The sequence below is a fragment of the Anabrus simplex genome, chromosome 6 (assembly GCF_040414725.1).
Source record: "Anabrus simplex isolate iqAnaSimp1 chromosome 6, ASM4041472v1, whole genome shotgun sequence".
NCBI lineage: Eukaryota > Metazoa > Arthropoda > Insecta > Orthoptera > Tettigoniidae > Anabrus > Anabrus simplex.
Window position 1 is genome coordinate 336303331 of NC_090270.1, and position 27538 is coordinate 336330868.

Sequence of the window (27538 nt, forward strand, 5' to 3'; positions counted from 1 at the left end):
TATTTCAGTGGAAGCAACCAAAAGCTGTGCATAATATATGAACAGTCTTCAGTTTTGTTATTTCTAAAGCTTATGTCCATGAACTGTGATCTATTTCCTTTCTTAATTTGATGCTATCTGCATCTTCATCTTTAAATAACATTTAAATTCTATCTACAAGGGACTTGTGAATGTCGACTTCATATTACATCAGTATTAAATCAAACGTTAGTGTCAAATAAGTGTCGGGGGACTATGCAATTGTGGACACCCGTGTGAGTAATAAAATGAGTGATTAGCCCGCAAGATCGTCGGAGGCCGTCTAGAACTTCAGAGGTACGAGTTCGATCCCATATTGGACCAACCTGGGTGTTCCAGCTCCATTCTATGGCGACGTACGAGGCCTGCAGAATGAATTCCAGTCCAGTTCAGCATGGTGACCTGGGAATACCTGATAGGCATTGTTGAAGACGACGAAAATCTACACCAAGGTGATATGCAATTCAACATGCATTTATTTGAATAAACTTCATTCTTTAAAAGAATTTCAGTTTTTTTTGTAGATAAAACCCTTCCTCCTGTACCAAGCCCAAGCTATAATTTACCTGGAACTGCCCTGACACATAACTCGTGCGATTATAAATTAAATAGTAAATCCGGACTGTATTTTACTGGTGCAATACACATTTAGCTGATAATCAGACAGGATACATGTTCTTGTGGCATGAAGGAATTGATGGCCATGGGGGAAACAAATTAGCCTCTTCTATGCTTAAACCATTTACCAATAACATTACAAAGAAAAGAAGAATTACAGTGTGGAGTGACAACTGCATAGGGCAGAACAAGAACCAAATATTCATTTTTTTAACTTTTTAAAAATGGATTTACTATGGAATCAAGAGAGAGAAAAATTTGGGATGAAAGTAAGCACAGAGAAAAATAAAACAATAGGGATGACATGGGGAAGGAAGGAAGGAAGGAAGGAAGGAAGGAAGGAAGGAAGGAAGGAAGGAAAGAAGGAATAGGAAAGATAAAACTGAATGAGAAAATTCTGGAAGTGGTTAAAAGTTTCAAGTACTTGGGAAGTGTTATCACAGAAGATGGAAAGATATTATTTTGTCAAACCAAGATGTCCCCAAAAAATGTAAGAATATTATATCCAACCTATTATATTATTGTTATTATTATAGCGCACAAATTGTGCATTAATTAAAGAGAATCAGATGTACAGAACTCAATGAGCGACTTAGTCTTTTGGAATTAACAACGTGACAACGATCACAATGATTATCAAATGGTAATTCTAAATTCCCATGGGGGAATCAGATATTTTTCCACCAATAGAGCATATCAAAAATCAGATCAAAAATTAGATGTATGGCTTTTCAGGCAAACAATGATTATCAGTGAGTTCACACAAGCAAATTTTACTTGGGTCGTGGAAAGACTTCAACTTGCAAACTGTAATGAATTTTAATAAATTTGGAGATGTTTACCTATCCAGCATACCTCAGAAAAGTGACTTGGCACATTTAAATGCATGACTGGGTATTGTCTAACTGGTCTGCATGTTTTTTTTGTGTGTGTGTTCATAACATTACCCTGTGAGGTACTAGTAGTGCGCTGGAATCCCGTAAGGCTAGCCTCTAGAGCTCGCCAACAGTGTTGTGCTGCCTCCTGGCCACAGACCCGAAACCCTGTGTCGGCATTTTGTTGACTTGTTAGTCTGGACCACTTTTATAAGAAGCATCAACTTTTGGTCTCGTTGCTGAATAATTAATTGAGATTTGAGGAAATGAAGAGGAGTGAAGATGCAATTCGACCCAGGATAGTTCAATCTCCCTGTGGTGATAGGCCAAATGTATGAATGATCAATGTTACCTATTTATTGCTGGAAATTGTAAGTACTTGACAAGCCTCTTTTCCGATCTAAAAGTGATGTGTGGAGAACTGACTGGAAATGTAACGATCGCCGTTTAATAAGAGTATCAGAATCTAAATTATGTGTGGTGATATTAAGTGAAAGTCAGTGAAATTACGTACTCAGGGAAATGAGATTGTTTTCCAGATCACTCTCATCTTGTAAAATTTATTTATAGAATATTTTGGGGTTCATGATGTAATTGTCTGATGAATGATTTAGATTGGCTTAACACTACAAGTGATAATAAAGTTTAAAGCACGAGTACAAAAAGCAATTCCAGGGGGGGGGGGGATTGTAAGAAATACTACTAGTTTAACATTCTAAATCCAGCGTCATCATATACAGTTTCATACACAACTTAATTATTTCCAGTATTTAACACTATGGCTTACAAAACTATAGGTTGAGCTTTCTATAAGCTTAATCTTACAAGTTATAATAAAGTAAGTTTAAAACATAATTACAAGAGTACAACAAGCAATTCCATCGAAATAAAATCTTGCAAGAAATACTACTAATTTAACTTTGTACCCTCAGCATCATCATATACAAATTCACACACAACTTAAGTTTTTCCAGTACTTAACACTATGGCTTACATCATCTCTCTATCTCTCCAGTCGTTCTACTCATGACTGAGTATCGTGACCCAAGGACTTTGTTGTTTCTTTTATACGCTGATACCATTCTGTACGTACTTGCGTTTTCCGGACAGTAACTCTCCATGATAAGTCCATGATCTCTCTTACTAGATCAACCCATCTTTTTGCGACCCGTCCTTGTGTCCTTGTGCCAGAAACTTTTCCTTGGACAATTCATTTTTCCAGGTTGTCATCCTCTCTTCTCATAATGTGACCAAAGAATTGCAGGATTCTCTGGTACACAATTTGGCATAAACTTTCTTGTATTCCAATTTCCCGGATGACAGAATCATTTGTTCGCCTGGCTGTCCATGGTATTCGCATCATCATCATCATCATCATCACATACAAATTCACTCAAAACTTAAGTATTTCCCAGTGCTTAACACTACAGCTTACAATACTATAGGCTGAACTTAATACTAGCTTAACATTACAAGTGAAATTAAAGTTGAAAACATTGGTAATTACCCAACAACAACAAAATGAGTACAGCAAGCAATTCCCTGGAAAGAGAATACCACAAGAAAAACTAATAGTTTCACAATCTAAACCAAGCAGAAAATGATGCTGATGCTTGTTGTTTTAAGGGGCCTAACATCAAAGGTCATCGGCCCCAAGCAGACAATCACAAATTCAGTGTCCGTAATTTACAACTTCTACTTTTCACTTTACACTAGCACTAATGGCCTTCTTGAATTACTTGATACTGGAAGGAAATCTATCAAAGACTGCTGCAGGTAATTTATTCCAATCCCTTAAGGTCCTGTTTACGAAAGAAAACTTGCCCACGTCTGTATGCTGGTTTCTGGTCCTAATTTTATGCTTCTGATCAGTTCTCGATACGTATGAGGGAGGTTCCAACCTATTCCTAATACTACTCCACGCAGCTCTTCCCGTATAGCTCTTATAAAGACCACACAGGCGAGCTCTAGTTCTTCTAGATTGAAGACTTTCCCAATTAATGGCATTCCTCATATTCCCGGTTACAAAACTCATCGCTCTTCTTTGAACTTTCCCTAGGGAATTTATTAAACCCACCCTGTACGGATCCCAGCACACAGATTCATATTCGAGAATCGGTCTTACCAAACATTTGTAAGCTTTACTTTTGGCACCAGAATTAGCTTTCTTAGGATTCCACATAATAAAATGTAACGATCTCCATGATTTCCTTACTACATTTTCCACTTGCTCTGACCTGTTGAAGTCTTTTCTAATAGTAACACCTAAGTATTTACAACTATTTTCTTCAACAACATTTTCCCCTCCAATTTTGTAATCCCTCTTTCCTGTCATTTTATTTTTACTGAAACACAATTTCTTGCTTTTTCCTCTGTGGATTTTCATTTGATTTCCACTTGCTCTGACCTGTTGAAGTCTTTTCTAATAGTAACACCTAAGTATTTACAACTATTTTCTTCAACAACATTTTCCCCTCCAATTTTGTAATCCCTCTTTCCTGTCATTTTATTTTTACTGAAACACAATTTCTTGCTTTTTCCTCTGTGGATTTTCATTTGATTTTCATGCGCCCATTTCTTCAATCATATCTAAATCCTGCCGAAGCAATAGTTCGTAGGAGGTAAACGCATATCAGATACTATCTGATACTGTGTGAATTTATTGTGAATACTACATACATCTGCCAGTGCCTTTATAAGTGGTGCCGTGACTGCTCTATCGATGTATTTGATGTACTTGCTGATTATCAAACTACAAATCATAATCACAACAAATATATACCAGTATAAGATATTTCTAAAATGCTCACCTGTTTACTGGTGATAAGCAAGTTATGGGTCAGCATCACCATGCTAGAACAGTAGTTATGGGCCTAGAAAAAAAAAAAATTCATTGGTATCAATATTTAAAGAATCCTACATTTTAACAGAGTAACAATGAGAAATTATTTACTATTTTCTGGAGTATCAGATAGCTAAAATGAGAAATGATATCAGAATACTTCTACACCTTCCCAACAATGTTGTGAAGAAGCTAATAAGGAAGGGGGATGCAACAAACTTTCTCCTCTTAAAAATATACTAAGTGCTTCCATTTTGTGGCCATTCTCGACACAAATGCTGCAGCAAAGACCCTGGTTGATTCGACCCACAGTTGATGGAATCATGGATAATAGAGGTTCTACTGTACAAGCTATCTGTTTGTTCTGCACATATTCTGGTAATTAACAATTATATCCAAAATATACTTCAAAATGTAAACTTTAAGACATGAGAGTCTTGGAGAATAAAGCACTCAAGATTTACAATTCCTAGTTATGTTTTGGAATATTATATGATATTTGCTCACTCACCACTTGAATTGTATTCAGAAGATGACCTTGGAAACGTTCCCATACACAAAGTCTTTCGTCTGTCCCAAGGCTGATAACATAGCTTGCAGAGTAGGTCAATGCAACGATGCTACCATCATGTGCCTGGATACTGTACATACATGCACCTACATTTGAAAAAACAATAAGATTTAAAAACTAGGATATGTATTATTAATTATAAAAGGCCATAGGAATTTTCAAGTCTTATATTATACTAGGATATACAGTATGTTATAAATTGTAAAGGGGCGAAGGAATTCTCGAGTTTTACATTCTACTTGCAGAAAGGTTGCAGTGAATAGGTAAGGATGAAAATGTAATTATTAGTCAGCAAAAATGTCCACCAATGCTCATGACCAGTATCAGAAATGTCCACAGTCATTAAATGGTCACTGTAAAAAACTCCATCTATAATCATTAAAATGCTCAGAGTTATTAACTCATAATTAACATAAAATTTTCAGAAAAATGTATTAAATGTAAACTGATAATTTAACAATGAAATGTAAGCTAAATTTACAATGGTTTGCAATGTAAGCTGAATTTCATTTTCTACAATTGGCAGGTAAAATGGGTCCACCTACTTAATACCTATTTTACCTGTCAATTGTAACTACTGTCAATATGGATCATAATGAAATTTTTACCACACGATTTCATTTTCTAGCGTACCAGGGTCATGGATCGCATGGATACTCTATGAAAGTACATGCAGATATAGTCACATTATTGTTGTCCTTACGTTCATTGTAACGACATACAGCCTTTTCAGTTTGCCTTTGATATGTAATATACTTATTATGTATGTATGTATGTATGTATGTATGTATGTATGTATGTATGTATGTATGTATGTATGGATGGATGGATGGATTACCTTACATTAATGAGGCCATTTCTCTATCTCATTCTGTTCTTGTTTTATGTTCTCTATAAATCTCCAAATACATGATGTCCAGAATCAAACATTCTTTGACTTGTGGATACTTCTGTATGTGGATATTTCTGTATATTGTATATTCTGACCTGTGGAAATTTCTGTATATTAGACAATTTTACTTATGAATTTTTATAGTGGACTTTCTGTACTCTGAACATTGTGCTGTGGACCAAATGACCTGAAAAAATACACCACCACTACCATTCTTTTCTCTTAGACGGATGCAGCATTGTCAAGAAAAAAGTTATTCATCTCCATTTCACTCTACCTCTCCATTAGAGATAGAAGTTAAATATCATAGAATAACATATCTTATTCCATCATAGCAAGCTTTTCCAGAAATATTACATTCCACTGCAGATCCTAATAAAAAGTAACTGGCATAGTGAAACCAAAGGAAGGGAAGGACGTTTGATAGATATATATTTATTTCAATAATTAATTCCAACAAGCCAAAGGCTCATACAGAGGAATTGTACAATGAATAATATATTCAATGGTGGATCTACAAACTCTGATACTTACAATGATATAATCAGGTGACTTAAACAGTAAAAGTAGAGACATCAATACAGAAAGAGTAAAAAAATAAAATACCATTCTATAGTTCCTTAATTATACTAAGATACTTAAACTATTTAGTACGACAAGTGAGTAACAATGCAACAGGATTGACAAAGTGGGGCAGGTGTTGTTTTAAACATTACCTATTTATATTTGACCTATGATGTATCTATTTCATCGATTTTCCTTTGCCTTTCGTTTTAAAGTTATTAAAGTAGGGGCAATTTTTACGTCAGCAGGAAGTTTGTTGTATGCTAGAATTGCTGAGAATTGCTGCATGTCTAGTTTGATACCTTTGGTCGTCTGAATTGGTTATTAAAGTAGTGTTGTGAAATATTATGTTTCTTTTTATTTTATACATTAGTATGACAGAATTAAGCTCTGTAATTATGCTGAGAGGTAGAATTTTGGTCTGAGTGTACAGGTCTTTTACTGGGGTGTATAATGGTAAGTTAAATATGTTCCTTATTGCCCTGTTTTGTATCACCATTAGTTCATTCAGGGAAGACTTTATACAATGTGACCAAATTACACATAAGTACTGCAAGTGGCTATGTTCTAGTGAATAATAAATTTGTAAGAGGTGTTTAGGGATTAAATATCTAAGTCTTTTTAGTAACCCAGCAACTGGGGTGATTTTCTTAGTTATGAATTTAAAATGATCATTCCAGGTCAGGTTCTCATCAATAATAAATCCAAGATATTTCACTTTATTTTTTCTATTTCCGTATCATTTATGAGTAATTTGTTACTATTTGAGTGAAGGATTTTCTGTTTTGAAACAAGTATGTATTTAGTTTTCTGCAAATTCATTGTCAATTTGTTACACTAGTACCAGTGTAAGAGAGCGAGTATGTCCTGCTGCATGTTTTCCAAAACTGTGTCCTTACTTTTGCCAATATAGAAGATATTGGTGTCATCAGCGTATAATGTGATATAGCCATTTAGATTACATGAAGAAATATCATTTATATAAATGAGAAATAAAATAGGACCTAGTATGGGACCTTGTGGGACACCATGGGTTACATACTTGGCAGAGCTCGAGTAATTATTCATGGTAACAAGTTGCTTTTGTCCTGTTAAGTAATTTCGAAACCAATTCAGGGCAAGGCCACAAATTCCAACCTTTTCTAATTTTCTTAACCCATTGAGCCCTGCATATTTGTTGGATTGAAACTGCATTGGTGCTGGGATTATTCTGGAGGAAATATAGTGTCGCTTCATATCGTGAGAAATTTCTTATTTACAAGACCATTAAAGATTTAAATGTACATGAAAACAAAAGGCTTTCATACCACAAACTGCAGAACAAGGAATACAGTAAAATATTTTATTTTATTAACATCACGGGTCCGTACTCAGTCCGCCTGCTGAGCTATAACACAGCCTTCTCTTTGCATTTCCTCTTCAATTTCCAAATCTATTTGCTCTTCAGGAGCATTGCTCACACTAGTACTAATATTACTACTAATTTCACTGAAAAAATTACATTCCTAATCATCATTACTTCCTAAAAGGGGTTATATATCGGTAAATATCAGTTCTATACTGGCAGCCACCTTGTTTACAAGTGAATCTTAAAGTCGAGAGATAGCCCACTTCAAACTAATATTACCAAGCACACTATCGATATATATTAGCACAGAGCATATAACATTGCAAAGAAAGAGGCTCTACACAAATCACAAATGCAACCCACTCTGCCATCTCTTGAGGAAAAGTTGAAATACGTAGTAAAATGAGACAACGGAACAGTTCCGTGGTCCGGCATTTGGTCCACTGAGACAAAGCACGGAACGGTTCTGTGGCTCGGGCCCAATGAGTTAAAAGAATACTATGATCAACAATATCAAAAGCTTTGGTAAGATGAATGAATAAGCCTACTGCAATGTTGTTGTCTATGGTGGATTGTAATACTGTAATGAGATCAACAGTAGCTACTTTGGTACTAGACCTCTCCCTAAATCCATATTGCCCCTTACAGAAGAAATTCTTTTTGTTTAGAAAAGCCAAAAGTTTCCATAAATTTGGAAACAATTGATAAAATCGAGATTGGCCTATAATCACTTGGATTTAGTCTATTCCCTCCCTTAAACACAGGGATCACTTTAGCTATCTTCAGTTTATTGGGTATTATACTGGTAGTCAGGGACTCATTAATGATCTCTAAGAGTAATCCTATTATAGGGTCGTTTGCTTTTTTTAATAGTGAGGTAGTAATGTCATCTATTCTGCAGCTATTCATACTTTTAAGGTTAGATATGAAGGACTTTACTTCTGCTACATCCGCTGGGTACAGGTAAAGGGATTCAAGACTAGTAAATTCACTGAAAGACACAGTATTATATTCAGGAATACTTAGAGCTAGGTTTTTGGTAATGTTTATAAAAAAAAGGAGTTGAATGAGTCACACAGAACCTGTTTATCAGTTATTACTTAGCCTTCAATTTCAAGCATGGTACACAAGACATTAGTTACCTTTTTATTATGAATGATTTCGTTCATTAATTTCCATGTCTGTTTTGGATTGTTATTATGAGATTTGAAAAGGTTTGAGTAGTAGTCATGTTTGAGTCTTCTTTTTAAGTTAGTAACTGTATTTCTACACCTGCAGTATTCTTGTCTCAGAAGCATGTTATTCTTGTGAGTAGGATGTTTGAGTTTTGCATGCAAGCGGGTTTGTTTATGCCCTTTAATGTTGTATTGTGTTTATTAGGACAGCTCGTATAATTGTCCTTTTGTTGTATTTGGATAATGAATGAATTATACAATATATCTATGTGGCAACTGTTTGCATGATATGTATCTGAATTATGTACACTGCTGTTCATGTAGGTATTGCTCGATTCATTCTCCTTACACCTACTAGGCATTGCAGAAATATTAGAGTGAGATGTTAGGTGAGTGTTTTGGTTTGGCCATAGCATGTCAAAAACTAAAATATTATGGTCACTTAAGCCATTATTAATATTAGATACTGTACCATTACGTTACGATTGACGTCAGTTTACATGAATATACATCGGAAGAAAAATGGCGCAGATCAGCTTCAAGCGTTAAGAATGCACGGAATAACTTTTTGTGACAAGTTGACCGTAATTAGGAGGCAGTGCCTGGCGAGATGGAAAGGAAACTCTATGAGAAATGAACCATTATACGTAAAAAAAATTGAAAAACGGTCTATTATTATCTACTTTGGCAAGAAGAGTTTTCGTCGTAAACGGACTGTGAATTGCGATTACTTGACCAGAAGATTAGCTGACATAATCAATATAACCATAATAGGAGCCATACGAAGGAAGAATCCAGAAATAGACTACTGGAAAATACATAAAAACGTCAGGGAAACACGCATAATAGATTTCAAATACTGTACGGAAGAAGAGGTGTTGGGATACGGCATTCATAAATAAGGCCTACACTGACTTAATAAACGGCCAAATTTTCATCAAATTATACGTATTGCCCATTGATAAGATTTAAAGAACATTATTCAGACAACATAAAAAAAAAAGACCAAGGAAGAGCCAGTTTATGAAAATAAAATTGAATCTGAGCAGTATCTTTAGAGGAAAAGAACTATATATACAGTTAGAGAATGTACTTGGAAAAGCTTTATATACTGAAAATTAAGATGTATTCTATCAATTTAATATTGTCTTTTCGTTGCATGGAAATTGGACACGAAATGGAGCTAGCCTAAAGCGATGGAGGGAGGCTGACCGGATCATCGTAAGCTCAAGCCTGAAGACCTAGAGATCCAGCATGACGTGATCCAGTGCAAGGCTAAGCATTCCGAGATGCCGTGACGAGGAAGAAGAAAGCAGAGTCGGACATAACATGGCCAGAGATAAGTAACGTTCTAGTAAATTTAACTATAAAGTATTTCATTTGGTGTAGTATAATTGTAGGAATGCTGAAATGCCAAAGATATGACCTGTTTGTGCCATTGTGTGAATTCTAAGGCATATGCCGAAGAAAATAACCTCAGTTACGTATTATTTATGTGTAGTAATATACTGCCGTGCTCATAAGTTTGACATGAGGTTAATGTGAGCAGTATCGGGAAGAGAATTGATGTTTTTGAACCTATATGCTTACGAGAACGTCATATATTAAACTAGGCAAGGCTAAGATAGTGAAGTGCAATATAATAATAATAAACCTAGGCTACCCAATGACCAGATTGAATAACTAGGCCAATATCGTCTACATTTACGATGAGTTGAAATAAACAGTAGCAGCTTGCGGTGTTTTGAGTAGATATTTAAGTAAAAGGAATGTTTTACTGCGACGTGGTAGACATTACGTGGAATCTGAGTAGAGATATTGTTGTATGCGGAGGAATCGCAGTAATTAAATGCATAAATGATAATATGTTGTTGGAGATTTGAGATGTTGAATAGGTATTGTGTAAGTAAATGATTGATGGAAATAGGTGCGAATTTATTCTTAGCTACAGTTATGTTGCGATTGAAAATGAGGCAAGCAGTGAAATTAAGGCCTAGATACGTGAATATATTAAGTGAAGCAGTGAGATTAAATGGTCTATTGGTCGAACTTATATGGAATATGGAGATAGATGGATCGTAATTTACATGTATTTGAAGTGCATATAGAAAAGAGATATAGCCGCCTAGTAATATATTCGTCTCATATAATGAATATATAGCAGTGGAGCACGCGTTAACCTGAAAATGGTAAAATTAGTAGGCAGTAGAAGGAGTAATTTTAATTGAAAATACACATAATAATTAATCGGTCGGTACGATTCTGACAGGTCATGACGGTTGAAGAACGATGGCATTCGTAAATGAAGATATTTAATTTTATTTTTGGCACACATTTTTAAATATATATAGGATGTTGGAATTTATATTTATGGTTAGGATTAATTTCTTTTAGATACTTAAAATGGCATTTTGAAGCCATCATTGGAAAGAGTTACTTATCTCATGCCATAAACAAGTCAATACGCAAATTCCCAAACCAATTCCAAAGAGTAGTGCAAATAGACCTAAAGGAAAGAAAGACCATTCCCTCCTTTAATAAAGAGTAAATCCTAGTTGTCCCCATATTGAAATAAAGTGATGAAGTGTGGTCACGCAACAAAATAATAATTGCCCAGATGAATTAAAGATACCTGCCCAATTTTAATTATGTCAATTCGTCAATTTTAGTTATCAAGAAAAATAATATGTGATTTTTTTGATTTACTTTCCTCTATTACCAAAGATGATCATTATTTTGTTAATTATAATATTGGCATGCTAATAAATTAGTTTTAAGTTTATTCTAGCGTTTATTTTCAAAGGTAGAGATAGGAAGATTAGTTGTAAGGATACATTTAGGCTGATATTTCGGAGTCATGATATTTAAAGGCTTATATTAATTCTACGGTAGGATTTCGGAGTAAATGAGTAACACATTGAACTATACACCCTCTTCAACGGAACTTGCGAAGGTAAATAGTATTGTTGAATATATATAGATGTTTTTACCCTGAGATATTGACTTAATATGGACATGCAACCACCGCGTTTGATTGGTATATCCATCCCCGATTTCGCAGAGTTAATTAGCAACATGTAAGTGGAAATATTGCACGGGCAACATCATATTAAATTAGTACTACAACTTGAGGTGAAGTATGAGGAAGTACAGCGCGATGGTGATACCTATATTTTTATCGGTCCAACCTGGACCTTGGTAAGAATTAGGACTACGAGGCCACCAATAGGTTGCATTAAATTTGTTGCCCATACATGGGGCAAAGTGAAGAGAAAAACACTGTTGCCGCAGGTTGCAATACTGTATAGCATAATTCAGAATTATTCACTGATATGTGGTCGAGTAAGGTGCTAGCAGAGTCACTTATTCGAGTTGGATATGTTCTATTGCACTGAGCAAAACCATAGCAAGTTAGAAGATTGAGATACTTTCTTTTTAATTGTTCACTGGATAAAACATCAATATTGACATCACCTAGGAACAAACACAGCTTGTTAGGACTATTAGGCTGACTGACAAATTGTTCAAGAGAACTCAGGTATGAAGTGGCACTATTCCGGTTAGGATTGTATCCGGCGATAATGTTAATGTGATTGCAACCTTTCATTTTGAACTGATATCTGTAAATCTCAATCCACAACCACCTATGATTCAACTCATATTTTGATATCAAGTTTACTTCCCAACTATGCGATACGTAAATACCCACTCCACCTCCCTATCTACTACCTCTGTGAGCAAATACACAATCATAATTCCTTAGATTACAGAATTTAGCTTCATTGCTAGTTATCCAAACTTCAGACACAACCACAATATCCACTTCACCAATGAGGAATAACAACAACTGAATTATGACACGAGTTCACGGTAATATCGAAGGGCTTCTGCTGAATGAAATCATCCTAACAGTTGAATTTGACTTCATAGCAACCTAAGGGGAAGTTTTGGGTATCCTGTTATAAGATTATTTAAAGTAGTTCTATCACTAGTCATTTTGAGATTCAATAATGTGCCTGGGTGGCACAGACTTGGTAATATCTTCCCCATGAAGGCGTTTAATGTCCTCGGTGTTCTGAATGCGGATTAATCGGTGATTCTCCGATTTCCTTACGTATATTACGAGCAATAAATTTATGTAGGTATTTATTGGTAGGTGCCAGGTGTTTGTTTATGTAAAGAGTTCTAGGGGCAGCCTGAATGCCTACCTCACTCGACTCGATGTTTTTCATCTTCTTGGCCGAAAGAAATTCTTCTTTCTTGAGGCGGCTACAAAATTTCACAAGGAGAGGTAGTGGGAATTCAGGCTTTCTGGAGGGTAGTCTATGACACGCATCGATATCACAATTGGCCACTTCGACATCGAGTGCTTTACCAAGGCATTTCACTATTGAAAGTGGATTTTCATTCTGAACTTGTGGCAGGTGGTGGATTTCCAAATTATTTCTTTGAACATATTGTTGCAATTCTTGGTTTTCTGTCTTTAGTTTTACCACCTCTGCTTGTGTTATTTCATGTTCTTTCTAAAGATCATTTACCTTGCATTTTAACATTGCGATTTCAGACATCGCCATCTTGAAGTCTTATGTAATTTTACGAAGAGAATCTTAAACATATGAATTATAACACAGTAGAGGTTTCCACCTATTGAATACTAAGATGTATTTACAATATTTAAATTTCATGGGACTAGTTTCAACCCTCCTCGGGGTCATCGTCAGACATATTAAAACATACACAATATATGGCAAAATCCTAAATCATACTTTTAGGTTAAGTCAATATTCTACCTTTACAATACCATAAGTTTATTGTCTATTTATTTAAACAACATTATTAACTATGACGGGACATGTTTCGTCTAACTTGTAGACATCATCAGCCGTAAGATATTTAAGAAAAAGCACAAAAAAGACAAGGACAGAACAACACATTAAAATAAATCGGGTTGCCGAACATGTCAACCAAAATAGCGAGTATGATCCAGATTGTTCCATAGTTCATCCTCAGTCAGGAAAAAAAAAAAAAAAAAAAAAAAAAAAAAAACCATGCTAAGCTAATTACTCTTCGAGAAGCAAGAACGCAAGTAATCAGATGTGCCACAATCTTCCTTTTTTCATTCTTTCGTTTTTATATCGTAAAAGCTTGCTTAATTTCAATTTTTTCAATTTTTATAATAATCTTTATTCTCATTCTAGTGCCGTCCACTGTATTTTTATGTACGTCATACGACCTGATATTTCACCTAGTTTTAATAAGAAATGTCAACCTTGGACCAATATGACGTTCTTTACATCTTCTCACTGGATTCCCTACACATGCTCGTTGATCGTCTTTTTTCTGCTACAAATAACATTATGCACTTCGTTATCAGCTTTTGCCGACGCACCTGAATGCTGCATGTCAATGGCACCCTCAAGAAGAACTTTAATAACAAGCTTTACTGTATCATCTCATGTGTATGATTTTAATTTTGTTCATCAACAGCTTTTGAATGTTTGTACTTGGAACAATCTGGATCATACTCGCTATTTTGGTTGACGTGTTCGGCAACCCGATTTATTTTAATGTGTTGTTCTGTCCTTGTCTTTTTTTTTTTTGTGCTTTTTCTTAAATATCTTACAGCTGATGATGTCTACAAGTTAGACAAAACATGTCCCATCATAGTTAATAATGTTGTTTAAATAAATAGACAATAAACTTATGGTATTGTAACGGTGGAATATTGACTTAACCTAAAAGTATACGTACGACAATACAGACTTTAAGATGAAATTTATTTTATGTAATCCTAAAACATGTTATTTAACGGTAAGAATCTTATGGATATATAATTTACAATGTGAAGTGTGGTTGAAATGTTGTAAATGAAAATGAGAGATGTTACATGTGATCACACTTCACATTGTAAATTATATATCCATAAGATTCTTACCATTAAATAACATGTTTTAGGATTTTGCCATAAATTGTGTATGTTTTAATATGTCTGATGATGACCCCGAGGAGGGTTGAAACTAGTCCCGTGTAATTTAAATATTGTAAATACATCTTAGTAATGAATAGGTGGAAACCTCTACTGTGTTGTAATTCATATGTTATTCTCAGTTCAATACGGACCAACAACATGAAATTCATAACCATTGAGAATCTTTAACCTCGTCAAACGAGTCTGTACAAAATGACACTGCCTTTTGAATCTTGCCCCGATCCGTTTCTATTGCCTCAAGTTTCGAAAGTCTTTTATGAATATCTCTAATCATGTGATCTATATCACTAACATTAGACACACACCCAGTCTCATTACTGAGACATGCCGTATCATCACACCTATCACAGTACCATTTTTTCTACTTATCATCAATTTCCTGAAATTTTTCTTACTGATTTTTACACACACTCTACGATGACTTCTACGACACTTTCCGTCACATTATGTAGTCACCTTCTGATTTTATGTTAGCGTTGCAAAAGCCCCCCCCCACACACACACACACACGCGCGCGATTGAATTGGATCCGCCATCTTGTCAAACAGCTCCATAAGCACCATAAGGAAACACTTGCAGCTCTCCTTAAGCGTGTACTCCTGCACAGGCACGAGTAATAATTTTGCAACAGCTTAGAGGCAGTACTGACATTCCTACTCTGTTAATTATCGGACAATTACAGATGTTCTTCAGTTATGTGTATTGCTTTGTATTAGGCATAATGGTGGTAATATATACAGTAACACATTTCCTGAAAACAGTTCTGCAGGGTCTTTCCATTTTATATTTTGCGTTTTACGCTGTGGACGATGAGCAAAAGACAAAACATGACTTGCCTCTGGTCATTTTCACAGTCGCAGACCATGTAACTAAATTAGTCCAATAGGATTTATGTGAATACAATCTCAGTTACTGGGAAATGGTTCCTAATTTGAAGAAACTTATTGAAAAAAAATATATGGTAGAATGTGCTCTATCTAGTGACCATAGATTTTAGTTTCTTTTTAGAAATGTGTGCAAGCTTAATATGAAATACAGAAGGGAGTGACAGATATAAACAAACATGTCTGCGATGAATGATGTAAACAAACAACAACATCATCATCATCATCATCATCATCATCATCATCATTTCCCTTTATCCAGCTGTAGCCGGGTAGGGGCAAATATGGTTCCTCTCCACTTTCTTCGGTCTTTCCACCACTCCTCCTCCAACACTGTGTCCCAGTCCAGGTTTCTTTCTATAATGCTGCGTAGAAATATTTTACATGATGAGACAGTGTTCTTCCCAGAAATTTTTGTCAGTCCGGTGGCAGGAATAAGTAACCGGGCAGGGAATACTACGTAAAAAATGAATATGATCTTTCAATTTATTCCCCTCAGGGCATTAACAATAATACCAGACAGGTAAACATTTACTACAAAATTAAATTATTTTAGTGTTACTATCACAAATAAGACATCATCACCACCATAAATGGAAAAAGCTGTATTCACATTGTGCCCACTGCATTTTCTGACGTATTTCAAAATGGCGTCAAGTAGAACTATGGACCACACAGGCTGGAATTGTATGGAAGAGAATCTCAAGATGTAAGTACATAGGAGCCCATGACCAAGTTGGAACAAACAATCTTAAAAGCCTGTGAAGAGAGAACAGAACAGTATCAACTGAATTGTTTCGAAAAACAAGTAAAATATTATTATTATAATCACTTACAAAATTGAACGGGAAGAGACCAGAAGCAAATCATTTCTACTGCGATGAAGAGGAGAATAATTGCCGATATAATTGACATTTCAGAAATACTGCTTCTTATAAATAGGAAAATAGAGCATAATACTTGCTATACGTCATTGAGAAGTATAAAAGCGGTGTGAAATACGAATATATCATTCAAATACGTTCACCAGTTGAACCAATACGTAATAACGACACGTCGGAGCTCATCACGAGCAGAGGTTAAAGAAGAGAAAGATACACAGAAATCATTTTCTCAGAAGAAGATTTGAGAAATAATTAAGCTTTCCAGAAGATAAATATCCTAAAATTACAGAGTCTTTTAAAAGAAGGTCGAAGATACTGAAAGAATAATAAAATATTTGATAGACCGAGATTATTATCTTAAGAAATTGTAAAAATGACCGATTACTTGTTGGATTTCTTGGATGTTATTAATAGCTGCAGAATGAAGATGATGTCTTGCTAATTTCGAGATGGACCAACCTGGAGGTGGATATGACCCAGCCGATAGACCAGACCTGATGTGAGGAGGAGACTCTAGCCAAACCACAGACCATAGCCAGCCGTGACCAGTGATGTGACGCAGAGAAAGAGCTACAGAGACGGCGTACTAGATGAATGACGAGCTAAGTCTTACTATATACTAGCTGATGTACCCGTGCTTCGCTACGGAATTCTACATGTAATTCTAGACAGGTCATACTACTACTACTACTACTACTACTACTACTACTACTACTACTACTACTACTACTACTACTACTACTACTACATGAGCCTCTGCGTTAAGTGTGTACACTGCTCATTCAAAACAGCGTTAGTGTAGGGATCGAATAGCTGGAATACTATAATGAACCAGTGTGTTACGTACCAGCAGTATCAGAAAATGTATGAACCAGAGCAATGTCATGCTAAAGAAGAAAGTTTTATAACTCCCCAGCTATTTCCCACCAATATACAGTCAGGCTGTTATACTCGGTACGCAGCAGTAATCCCACCTATTGGAGTTAAGCGGCAGCATAAGAGGCAAAGACTATAACAACAAACAATGGTCAGTGTAATGTTATTGTTGATCAATGTTATACGCTTTCGATATTGTAGTTTCATTTTAGTTTTCTTCCGACTCTGAAATACCACTCTTATCATTGTCGGTACGGTACAAATGAATAAAACATGAATAATCAGAAATTGTATTCTCTATAACTTTTGTTATGTAGTACTTTTCGATGGGACAAATAAAATAGGTATTTAAAAATTAAATTTTAGGCGCCTTCCCCTAAACTACAATTTAATCCAGGGTGAATGAAATTGTTTATAACTTAGACTGTAGTTTCTTATTCCCCGACTCTATATACCGATTTTCATTAAATTCTGTCCACCCATTTTCTTGTGGCTCGGCGCTGATATGGACTTAGCAACAAAAATACAAATTCTCGAATATCTGTGTTATCATATCCAGTACGCTAACAATGTACGACACAAATGATCGGAAATTTAATTCTATATAACTTTAGTGATGCAATATTTATCGATAGGACCACTAATAATATAAATAGGCCTTCCCCTAAACTACCATTTCACTCAGCGTGAAGAAAATGATTTATAGTCTAGATTGTAGCGGCTCATCCCCCGACTTCACATACCGATTTTCATTAAATTCTCTTCAGCCGTTTTCTCGTGATGCGTATACATACATACATACATACATACATACATACAGACAGAAATTACGGAAAAGTAAAAAGTGCATTTCCTTGTTACTATGGACACGGCCGATACAGAAATACCATTCTTTTCCAATTCTGAGCAATGTACAGACAAAACTCTTATTTTATATATATAGATGTTGGTTCTTAATTAAGCTAGGCATATGTAGCTAATATAATTTACAATATATAGTTGAATGATACTGTATTAAGTTAACCTATAACTAGATCGATATCTCGAAAGATGTGGCTATTCATATGTTGAGTGGATGATCGTAGTAAATGAGAATACGTGTATTTTCATGAAAGAAGGTAAATTATCACACAGCTGATTATGAGTATTGGCAAGTGTTAGATATTATTAACGGATTTCGTGAAGCCATTCATGCTATGTTGACGTCACAATGGGATGATATGAGAAGAAGTAGGATTTATATGAGTGATTCCTTGTCGAATCACGTCATCAAATGGAATTATGAATTGTCGAAGGTTAAGCATTGTTCTACGAGAAGAGAAGTGATCCATATAAGGGAATATGAATGCAACGGAGAATTATAAGTCTTAATAAATATGTTTATTTAGGAAGAGGTTATGATATGCCAAATGTGGTTATGTTACTGGTGTTATTGATTTGATTGAATGTTATGCAGTTGAGAATGGAGTGACATGAAGCGATCTGAGTAAGGTAATTTGAAGTTGTGTGGTAATAAGACATAAATATGGATGATAAATGTTGATGTATTTGAAGGTGGATCAGATATGCGATGCAAGTGCAACGAAAGACAGACATCGAGGAAGTAACTTAATACAAGGTGTGAATGACAAACTCATATGTGTAGATAAGGGTAAATGGTTACCGTTATGTCAAATACAGCTGTTGATGTTAGGAAGTACTCATAGCAAATGACATATTCTCGTAATGAATGCAATGAAAGATGTAATGAGTGCGTGTAGCCCTAATGAACAGCATAGGTGGATAATATCGAGATATCGTAATTGAAATGTTTGTGGAGTCACTTAAATAAGCTTGACATGATAATACAAGCTTAGTAAAAGATCAGATACATATTGAGAGCAACGAGTAGGGACAATTAAGAAATATGTAGTTAGAAATGTGATGTAGATTATTTTTATATTTTTGAGAGATGATTAACAATTTATTTAACATATAAAAATGATAGACTAGGATGTAAGGTGCTAGATTTTGGCAGGCAATAGGGGTAGTAACCTTAGCACGTCAATCATCAAAAACATTCCTACATGCCAGCGAATGATTCAGAATATTTAATTCAGATTGCTAATTTTCAAAAAAATGTTTGAAATGGAATTGAGTGTTGTGATGTTAGTAACACGAATTATGAACTTTCTTTCAATTTGATAAATAATTTAATAATGTAATTGAGTAACTGAGTGATTTTCATACCAGAAGGAATGTAATATGATAATAGTTCATTTCAGAAATGAAATTCATTTCTCTTTCTTGAGCCAGCGCTGACTTATATGAGATGTGTGTAAATAACAATTGATTTTAAAACAACGTTGAAAGAATTTCAATATATTATAGATTCTCTTTTCTTTCAAACTTGATTAATTTAATAAATTTCTTCTTTTAATTAATTTTTAATTAAATGAGTTGTGATTTTTAGATGGTGGATGTATATTGACTTAGTTATTATGGTATCTTCTCAAGCGATTTACATTTAATTCGACTTAAATTGAAGTACTGTGCAGTATATTTCAATGGGGAAGGGGAGTACTTCCTCTACACCTTGGCTCTTCCGTTCATCACGATTAGGATATTCATGGCTTCATTTGAACTCCTTGGTTGCTCACGTTTCACTGTTTTGTATTTAGGGTAGTTCAGGAACGCTGATGGCAAACTTCCTGATTTTAGATTTCTTTTCTTTTCTGGTTCCACTTTCATAATCTTCAGCGATAAAATGTGTACTGTAGATGACAGTGTGTTCAGATGGCATGACTGTTTACCATCTTCATTTAAAACTGATGAATGGGCATATAGTTGCATATAGAGGATTTCTCTCTTAGAAGGCCATCACATGGAAACTCATGGAAGAACACTTGTTTATCTCTTCCCTTAGAGTTATTACACAGTGAAGCAAAATAGTAAACCATGGTAATATACTTTCTGCCATTAAATAAGGATTTTAAGTAAGGCATTGTGATAGCTGGCTGTAATTAAGGGTTTCAAACAGGCCTGACAGAGAGGAGTTACTAGCATGGAATGGCCACGTCTTTTATAATAAATGTAGGTCTAGGTTTTATTTTGCTTCTCATGAGCTTTGCAGGCAACACAAATAACTGCCATATCATGTACCTTTCTCTGCACTCATTGATGGTAACTCGGGCTAGTTATTTTCAATCAGAGAATGTTTTTGGTAGCAAAGGCGTGTTTATATTGTAATACTGCAGCAACATCTGTGTGCGACTAATTGCAGCTGCCAAATTTTCTGCTGTTATTGTTGCAATTACTGAGTGTGATTGGTTCTTGGTTGTCCTCCCCATTGTTATGCTTCTTCCTTAACATCTTAACGTCAGTAAGTTTCCTACAGTACTGCCTAATGTTCAAATTCTAGAGACAAAAGCCTCCCTCGGTAGCTGAAAGTGTAAGTCCACCTGTTTGCTGGCATTCCTGACAGGCAAAAATCATGAAAGCCACAGGTGTACCTGGAAGATGCAGTTTCTGTACCTAGAGGCAGAACAGGAAGATGAGTGCTATGTGTGCAGTGTTGAAAGTACATTTGCAAGAAGGGTACAACAACGTACTGAAAAGTGTATCGTGTGGTCAGTGTGATAAATCCTTTCGACTGATATCCTTGGCTTTCTAGACTGGGGCCACCATCTAACTGTCAAACAGCTCCTGAATTGTAATCATGTAGATAATGTGGACCTCGAACCAGCCTTCCGATTCCAGTAAAAATCATGTCAAAATTCCTAACCTGAATAGGAATGAAACCCGGGGCCGCCGAGTGAAAGGCATGCACACTATCCCTTCTCCATGGGTAGAGCCCTGCACGGATACAAATATCTGCGAAGTTAGTATCTTGGCGGATACAAACTGTATGGCAGGGCGGATAATTTTGCTGATAATTTCTAAATAATGACATAGATTGATTTTCACTCAGGTATACTCTCGTTTTTCAATCAATCAATCAATCAATCAATCAATCAATCAAACAATCAATCAATCAATCAATCAATCACTACTGATCTGCATTTAGGGCAGTCGCCCAGGTGGCAGATTCCCTATCTGTTGTTTTCCTAGCCTTTTCTTAAATGATTGCAAAGAAACTGGAAATTTATTGAACGTCTCCCTTGGTAAGTTATTCCAATCCCTAACTCCCCTTCCTATAAACGAATATTTGCCCCAATTTGTCCTCTTGAATTCCAACTTTATCTTCATATTGTGATCTTTCCTACATTTAAAGACACCATCCAAACTTATTCGTCTAATGATGTCCTCCCACGCCATCTCTCCACTGACAGCTTGGAACATACCACTTACAAGTAACTAATCTCATTTTGTTCCGTACTGAAGATACAATAAGTAAACTCTTTCAAGATTAAAAAAATTGTGTCCACCTATTCAATACAAATATTTTAAAAACTTTTAAATTCAAAAGTGTTATTCAAGCGTGTAATTGTTAAATCTAAAAAATTTAAAGAATTGTTGACATCGTCTTCTTTGGTGAATTTGACGTTAGGATCTATTTCGTTCAGTGAGACTAATATATTGTGACTGTTAGTAATGTCCTTATTGATGATTACGAAGGTTCGTCAACAAATCTTTGCCACAAACTAACACCCTTTATTTGTGAAATTTTTGTATGTGTATTTGTATTGAATAGGTGGACACAATATTTTTAATCTTGAAAGAGTTTACTTACATACCACTTAGTCGAGCAGCTCGTCTCCTTTCTCCCAAGTGTTCCCAGCCCAAACTTTGCAACATTTTTGTAACGCTACTCTTTTGTCGGAAATCGCCCAGAACAAATCGAGCTGCTTTTCTTTGGATTTTTTCCAGTTCCCGAACCAAGTAATCCTGGTAAGGGTCCCATACACTGGAACCATACTCTAGTTGGGGTCTCACCAGAGATAAATATGCTCTCTGCTTTACATCCTTACTACAACCCCTACATACTCTCATAACTATGTGCAGAGATCTGTACTCTTTATTTACAATTCCATTTATGTGATTACCCCAATGAAGATCTTTCCTTATATTAATACCTAGGTATTTACAATGATCCCCAAAAGTAACTTTCACCCCATCAATGCAGTAATTAAAACTGAGAGGACTTTTCCTATTTGTGAAACTCACAACCTGCCTTTTATCCCCGTTTATCATCATACCATTGGCTACTGTCTATCTCACAATCTTATCGAGGTCATTTTGTAGTTGCTCACAATCTTGTAACTTATTTATTACTCTGTACAGAATAACATCATCTGCGAAAAGCCTTATCTCTGATTCCACTTCTTTACACATATCATCTATAATAATAAAAGGAAGCGTTTGTCTGTCTGTTTGTGTGTCTGTGTGCGATGCCCAGCAAAATCTACAGTACGCAGAAATCTGAAATTTTGAACATAGGTAGACAGAAGTGTGTCCGAATGCACCTCGAAGCCGGAATTTTCATTTTCGCTTTCGTTGATGAGTTATGAACGAAAAACCATGGGAAAACGTGTATTGGGGTGTGACAATCCAACATGCTGTCACCAAGATTAAATGCATGGAGTCACTGTCGCTATGCAAAGTACATTCAACAGGTAGAGAACACAATTCAAGGAGCCATTTTACGTCCAGGGCGTAAGAAGTCGTTTTTGATGTCTCTGTGTGCAATGCCCAGGAAAATCTACAGGACACAGAGATCTGAAATTTTGAACATAGGTAGATGGAAGGGGGTCCGAATGCACCTCGAAGCCGGAATTTTCATTTTCGTTTTGTTGGTGAGTTATGAATGAAAAACCATCGGAAAAAGTGTATTGGGATATGACAACATGTTGTCACCAAGATTAAATGCATAGAGTCACTGTCGCTAGGCAACGTACATAAGATAGGTAGAGAACACAATTCAAGGAGCCATTTTACGTCCAGAGCATAGGAAGCCGTTTTGGTCTTATATGGTGTGAGGGCATATGACGCTGTTGATGGTGATTCGTCTGCTGGATTGGGACGTAAAGTCTTGAGCTATTCGAGAGGAGTGGGCTATGTGCCGGCGCCCGGTTTCATCCTCTTCATTCTTACTATCATATATCATGTCATACATTTCATCTCATTAACTCATCTAACTTCATGAAAGTCATCCGGTTGTAAAAATTCGCTATGAAGATTCACCTCACTTCATATCCAAATCCCGTAGAGAAAGGGGACACGGGTTGGACATGTATGCATTTAGAGGAAACATATAGGACACAAGATAGACGATAATAATAAACAAGGAATAATACATATATCAGTCAAGATGCTATTTTAAGTCCGTGGAATAGGAAGCCATTTTCCTTCAATCCATGATGTCTGTCTGTCTGTCTGTCTGTCTGTCTGTCTGTCTGTCTGTCTGTCTGTCTGTCTGTCTGTCTGTCCATGTGCATGTGTGCGATGCCCAGCCAAATCCACAGCAAACAAAGATCTAAAATGTTTGTCATAGGTTGGCACAGGTTTTCACCTGAGACGCATGGCTGTGTCTAGGAGCAATTCTTGCACTAAGAAATGAAGCTGTCAACGTCATCAACAAGCAACTCACAAGAATTATCCGATTTTCTATAAATTGGAAAGTCTATCAACACGCCATGTCATACAGATGAGGCTGTCAACTACATGACACAGATTTTGAACAATTTGAAGTCACTTGGAGTACCTGTGAACACCTTGGGGTAGACGACTGCGGCACCGATTGTCCTTCTCAGGAATATGAATCGTTCCCTCTGCAATGAACACGGTTTTGAAACTGATGACGAATATTACTGAAGCCACCATCATGACTGAGCATGCCGCGGGCGAAGTAGTATTCCTCGGAATGTAAGTCCATTGAGTAAGAAGCCATTTTCGGTCCGCGACACGAGGAGCCACCAGACCGTAATATTCGGAAGTGTTTATGTGTACTGTGCAAAGCCCAGTCAAATCTAGGATACACAGAGGTCTGAAATGTTGACATAGGACAATCGCTTAAAGTTGTAGAACTCCATCTTCAAAAACGGTGCTTTTGCTATTGTCAACTGTACATGGATTGTTAGAGTTCGAAAGGCAAACACAATACAGTATACATCTTACCTCAAAATGGAAGGGCATTAATATACTTTATTCCGAAGCTCTATAAAGGAAACAATATATTTTGTATTATATAACATGGTCTTTTACATGGGTTTTTTTTTTTTTTTTAATTGGCCTTAATTGAGGTACAGCCCCAGCATTTGCCTGGTGTGAAAATGGGAAACCACAGAAAACCATTTTCAGGGCTGCCAACAGTGGGGTTCGAACCTACTATCTCCCGAATACTGGATACTGGCCGCACTTAAGCGACTGCAGCTATCGAGCTCGGTTTACATGGTTTTAATATTATTTGTATCATCCATCAACCCGGTATCTTAAGCACTGAAAGTAACAATATAATAAATATAAAATAATGTATTCATTCAATTTACGTCAAAACGATGTGAGTTAATAAATATGTTTTAATTTGCTTTTAAATAAATAGTTTAGAAACATCTAACGGTTGAATTAATAAACGCAGGCAAAGCCGCGGGCACATGCTAGTTAATATATATAAGAAAACAAAGGTCCAATAATACTGCCTTGAGGAATTCCCCGCTTAATTTTTACAGGGACAGATAAACCTTCACATATTCTAATTCTCTGAGCTCTATTTTCTAGAAAAAGAGCCACCCATTCAGTCACTCTTTTATCAAGTCCAATTGCCCTCATTTTTGCCAGTAGTCTCCCATGATCCACCCTATGAAATGCCTTAAACAGGTCAATCGCGATAGTCCATTTGACCTCCTGAATCCAGGATATCTGCTATATCTTGCTGGAATCCTACAAGCTGGGCTTCAGTGGAATAACCTTTCCTAAACCCCAACTGCCTTCCATCAAACCAGTTATTAATTTTGCAAACATGTCTAATATAATCAGAAAGAATGCTTTCCCAAAGCTTACATACAATGCATGTCAAACTGACTGGCCTGTAATTTTCAGCTTTATGTCTATCACCCTTTCCTTTATACAGTATACAGGGGCTACTGTAGCAACTCTCCATTCATTTGGTAAAGTTCCTTCATGCAAACAATAATCCAATATGTACTTCAGATATGGTACTACATCCCAACCCATTGTCTTTAGTATATCCCCCGAAACCTTATCAATTCCAGCTGCTTTTCTAGTTTTCAACTTTTGTATCTTAGTGTAAATGTCATTGCTGTCATAGGTAAATTTTAATACTTCTTTAGTATTAGTCACCTTCTCTATCTGGACCTTATCCTTGTAACCAACAATCTTTACATACTGTTGACTGAATACTTCTGCCTTTTGAAGATCCTCGCATATACACTCCCCCTGTTCATTAATTAATCCTGGAATGTCCTTCTTGGAACCTGTTTCTGCCTTAAAGTACCTATACATACTCTTCCATTTTTCACTAAAATTAGTATGGCCACCAATAATGCTTACCATCATGTTATCCTTAGCTGACTTCTTTGCTAGATTCAATTTCCTAGCAAGTTCCTTCAATTTCTCCATACTTCCAAAGCCATTTCTAACTCTATTTCTTTCCAACCTGCACCTCCTTCTTAGTCTCTTTACTTCCCTGTTATAATATAATGGATCTTTACCATTCCTTACCACCTTTAAAGGTACAAACCTATTTTCACATTCTTCAACGACTGCTTTAAACCCATCCCAGAGTCTTATTTTTATTTATCGTTTTCCCACCTATCATAGTCACTTATTAAAAACTCCCTCATGCCTGTTTTATCAGCCATATGGTACTGCCTAACAGTCCTAATTTTAATCTCTTCCTTTCTTTCACATTTATTTTTAATTACCATAAAAACAGCTTGGTGATCACTAATACCATCTATTACTTCGGTTTCTCTATAGCGGTCATCTGGTTTTACCAGCACCACATCCAGGATATTCTTCCCTTTAGTTGGTTCCAACACTTTCTGAATCAGGTGCCCTTCCCATATTAATTTTCCATTTGTTGGTCATGCTTCCTGTCGTTCGCATCACCTTCCCAATTGACATTTGATAAATTGAGATCACCCGCTACAATCATGTTCCTTTTCTTATCGCTTCCCACATAGCTGATTATCTTATCAAATAATTCTGAATCAGCATCTGCGCTACCCTTTCCTGGTCTGCACACTCCAAAGACATCAAGTTGCCTATTAACCTTAGAGATGAGCCTTACCCCTAGAATTTCGGGTTTGTCATCTTTAACTTTTTTGTAGCTTACAAATTCTTCTTTCACGAGAATGAATACTCCCCCTCCTACCATTCCTATCCTATCTCTACGATTCACCCTCCAGTTCCGTGAGAAAATTTCCGGATCCATTATATCATTTCTCAGCCATGATTCAACTCCTATTACAATATCTGGTAGTATATATCTATTAAATTACTTAATTCTATTCCTTTCTTTACAATACTTCTACAGTTGAGCACTAACAGTTTTATGTCATCCATACTTGATTTACAGTTCCCCGTTCCCTTAACACCGCTCCCTAGGCCACCCTGTTTCCCTGAATGTACCTCCCTATAACGCTTCTAAACAAATTTCCTAATTTATATGTACCACTGCGGTTTTTGTTTGTGGTTAGGCGACCCTTGACAGTGGTATGGGGGAATAGTGATATATAAAGAGCCTTGAGACCACAAAGCCGTAAATCTGACCTAAGCCAAATTGGCTCCTGCCCACAATTAATGGAAGGAAGGAACAAAGGTCAAATAGTCGATAGTTGTCGCAAGAGAAAATCCCTTAAAAAACCTGCGACTGTAGGGCTTCTGGTGCCAGGTCTCAGGCCTATTTTATTATGTAAACAGATCTATCCATTTCAATTCCTTGGGTGTAATATACTGTAGTTAAATATTAAAATTATCTGCAGATAATAATTTTGCGGATGAGGATAACCATTCGCGGATGCGGAGCGGATATAAATTGTATATCCGTGCAGGGCTCTATCC

At 36.0% G+C, this 27538-nt stretch overlaps 1 protein-coding gene across 2 annotated transcripts in view; it reads right to left on the reverse strand.

The window, feature by feature from the left end:
• Window positions 1-27538, reverse strand: part of SCAP (SREBP cleavage activating protein) — a 364198-nt gene that overhangs the window by 26372 nt on the left and 310288 nt on the right. For both annotated transcript variants that reach the window (XM_067148878.2, XM_067148879.2), the window contains exons 15-16: window positions 4865-5010; window positions 4322-4384 (exon numbers count right to left, since the gene is read on the reverse strand). In XM_067148878.2, the coding sequence (XP_067004979.2) occupies window positions 4322-4384; window positions 4865-5010 (209 nt within the window). The remainder of the gene's footprint in view (window positions 1-4321; window positions 4385-4864; window positions 5011-27538) is intronic.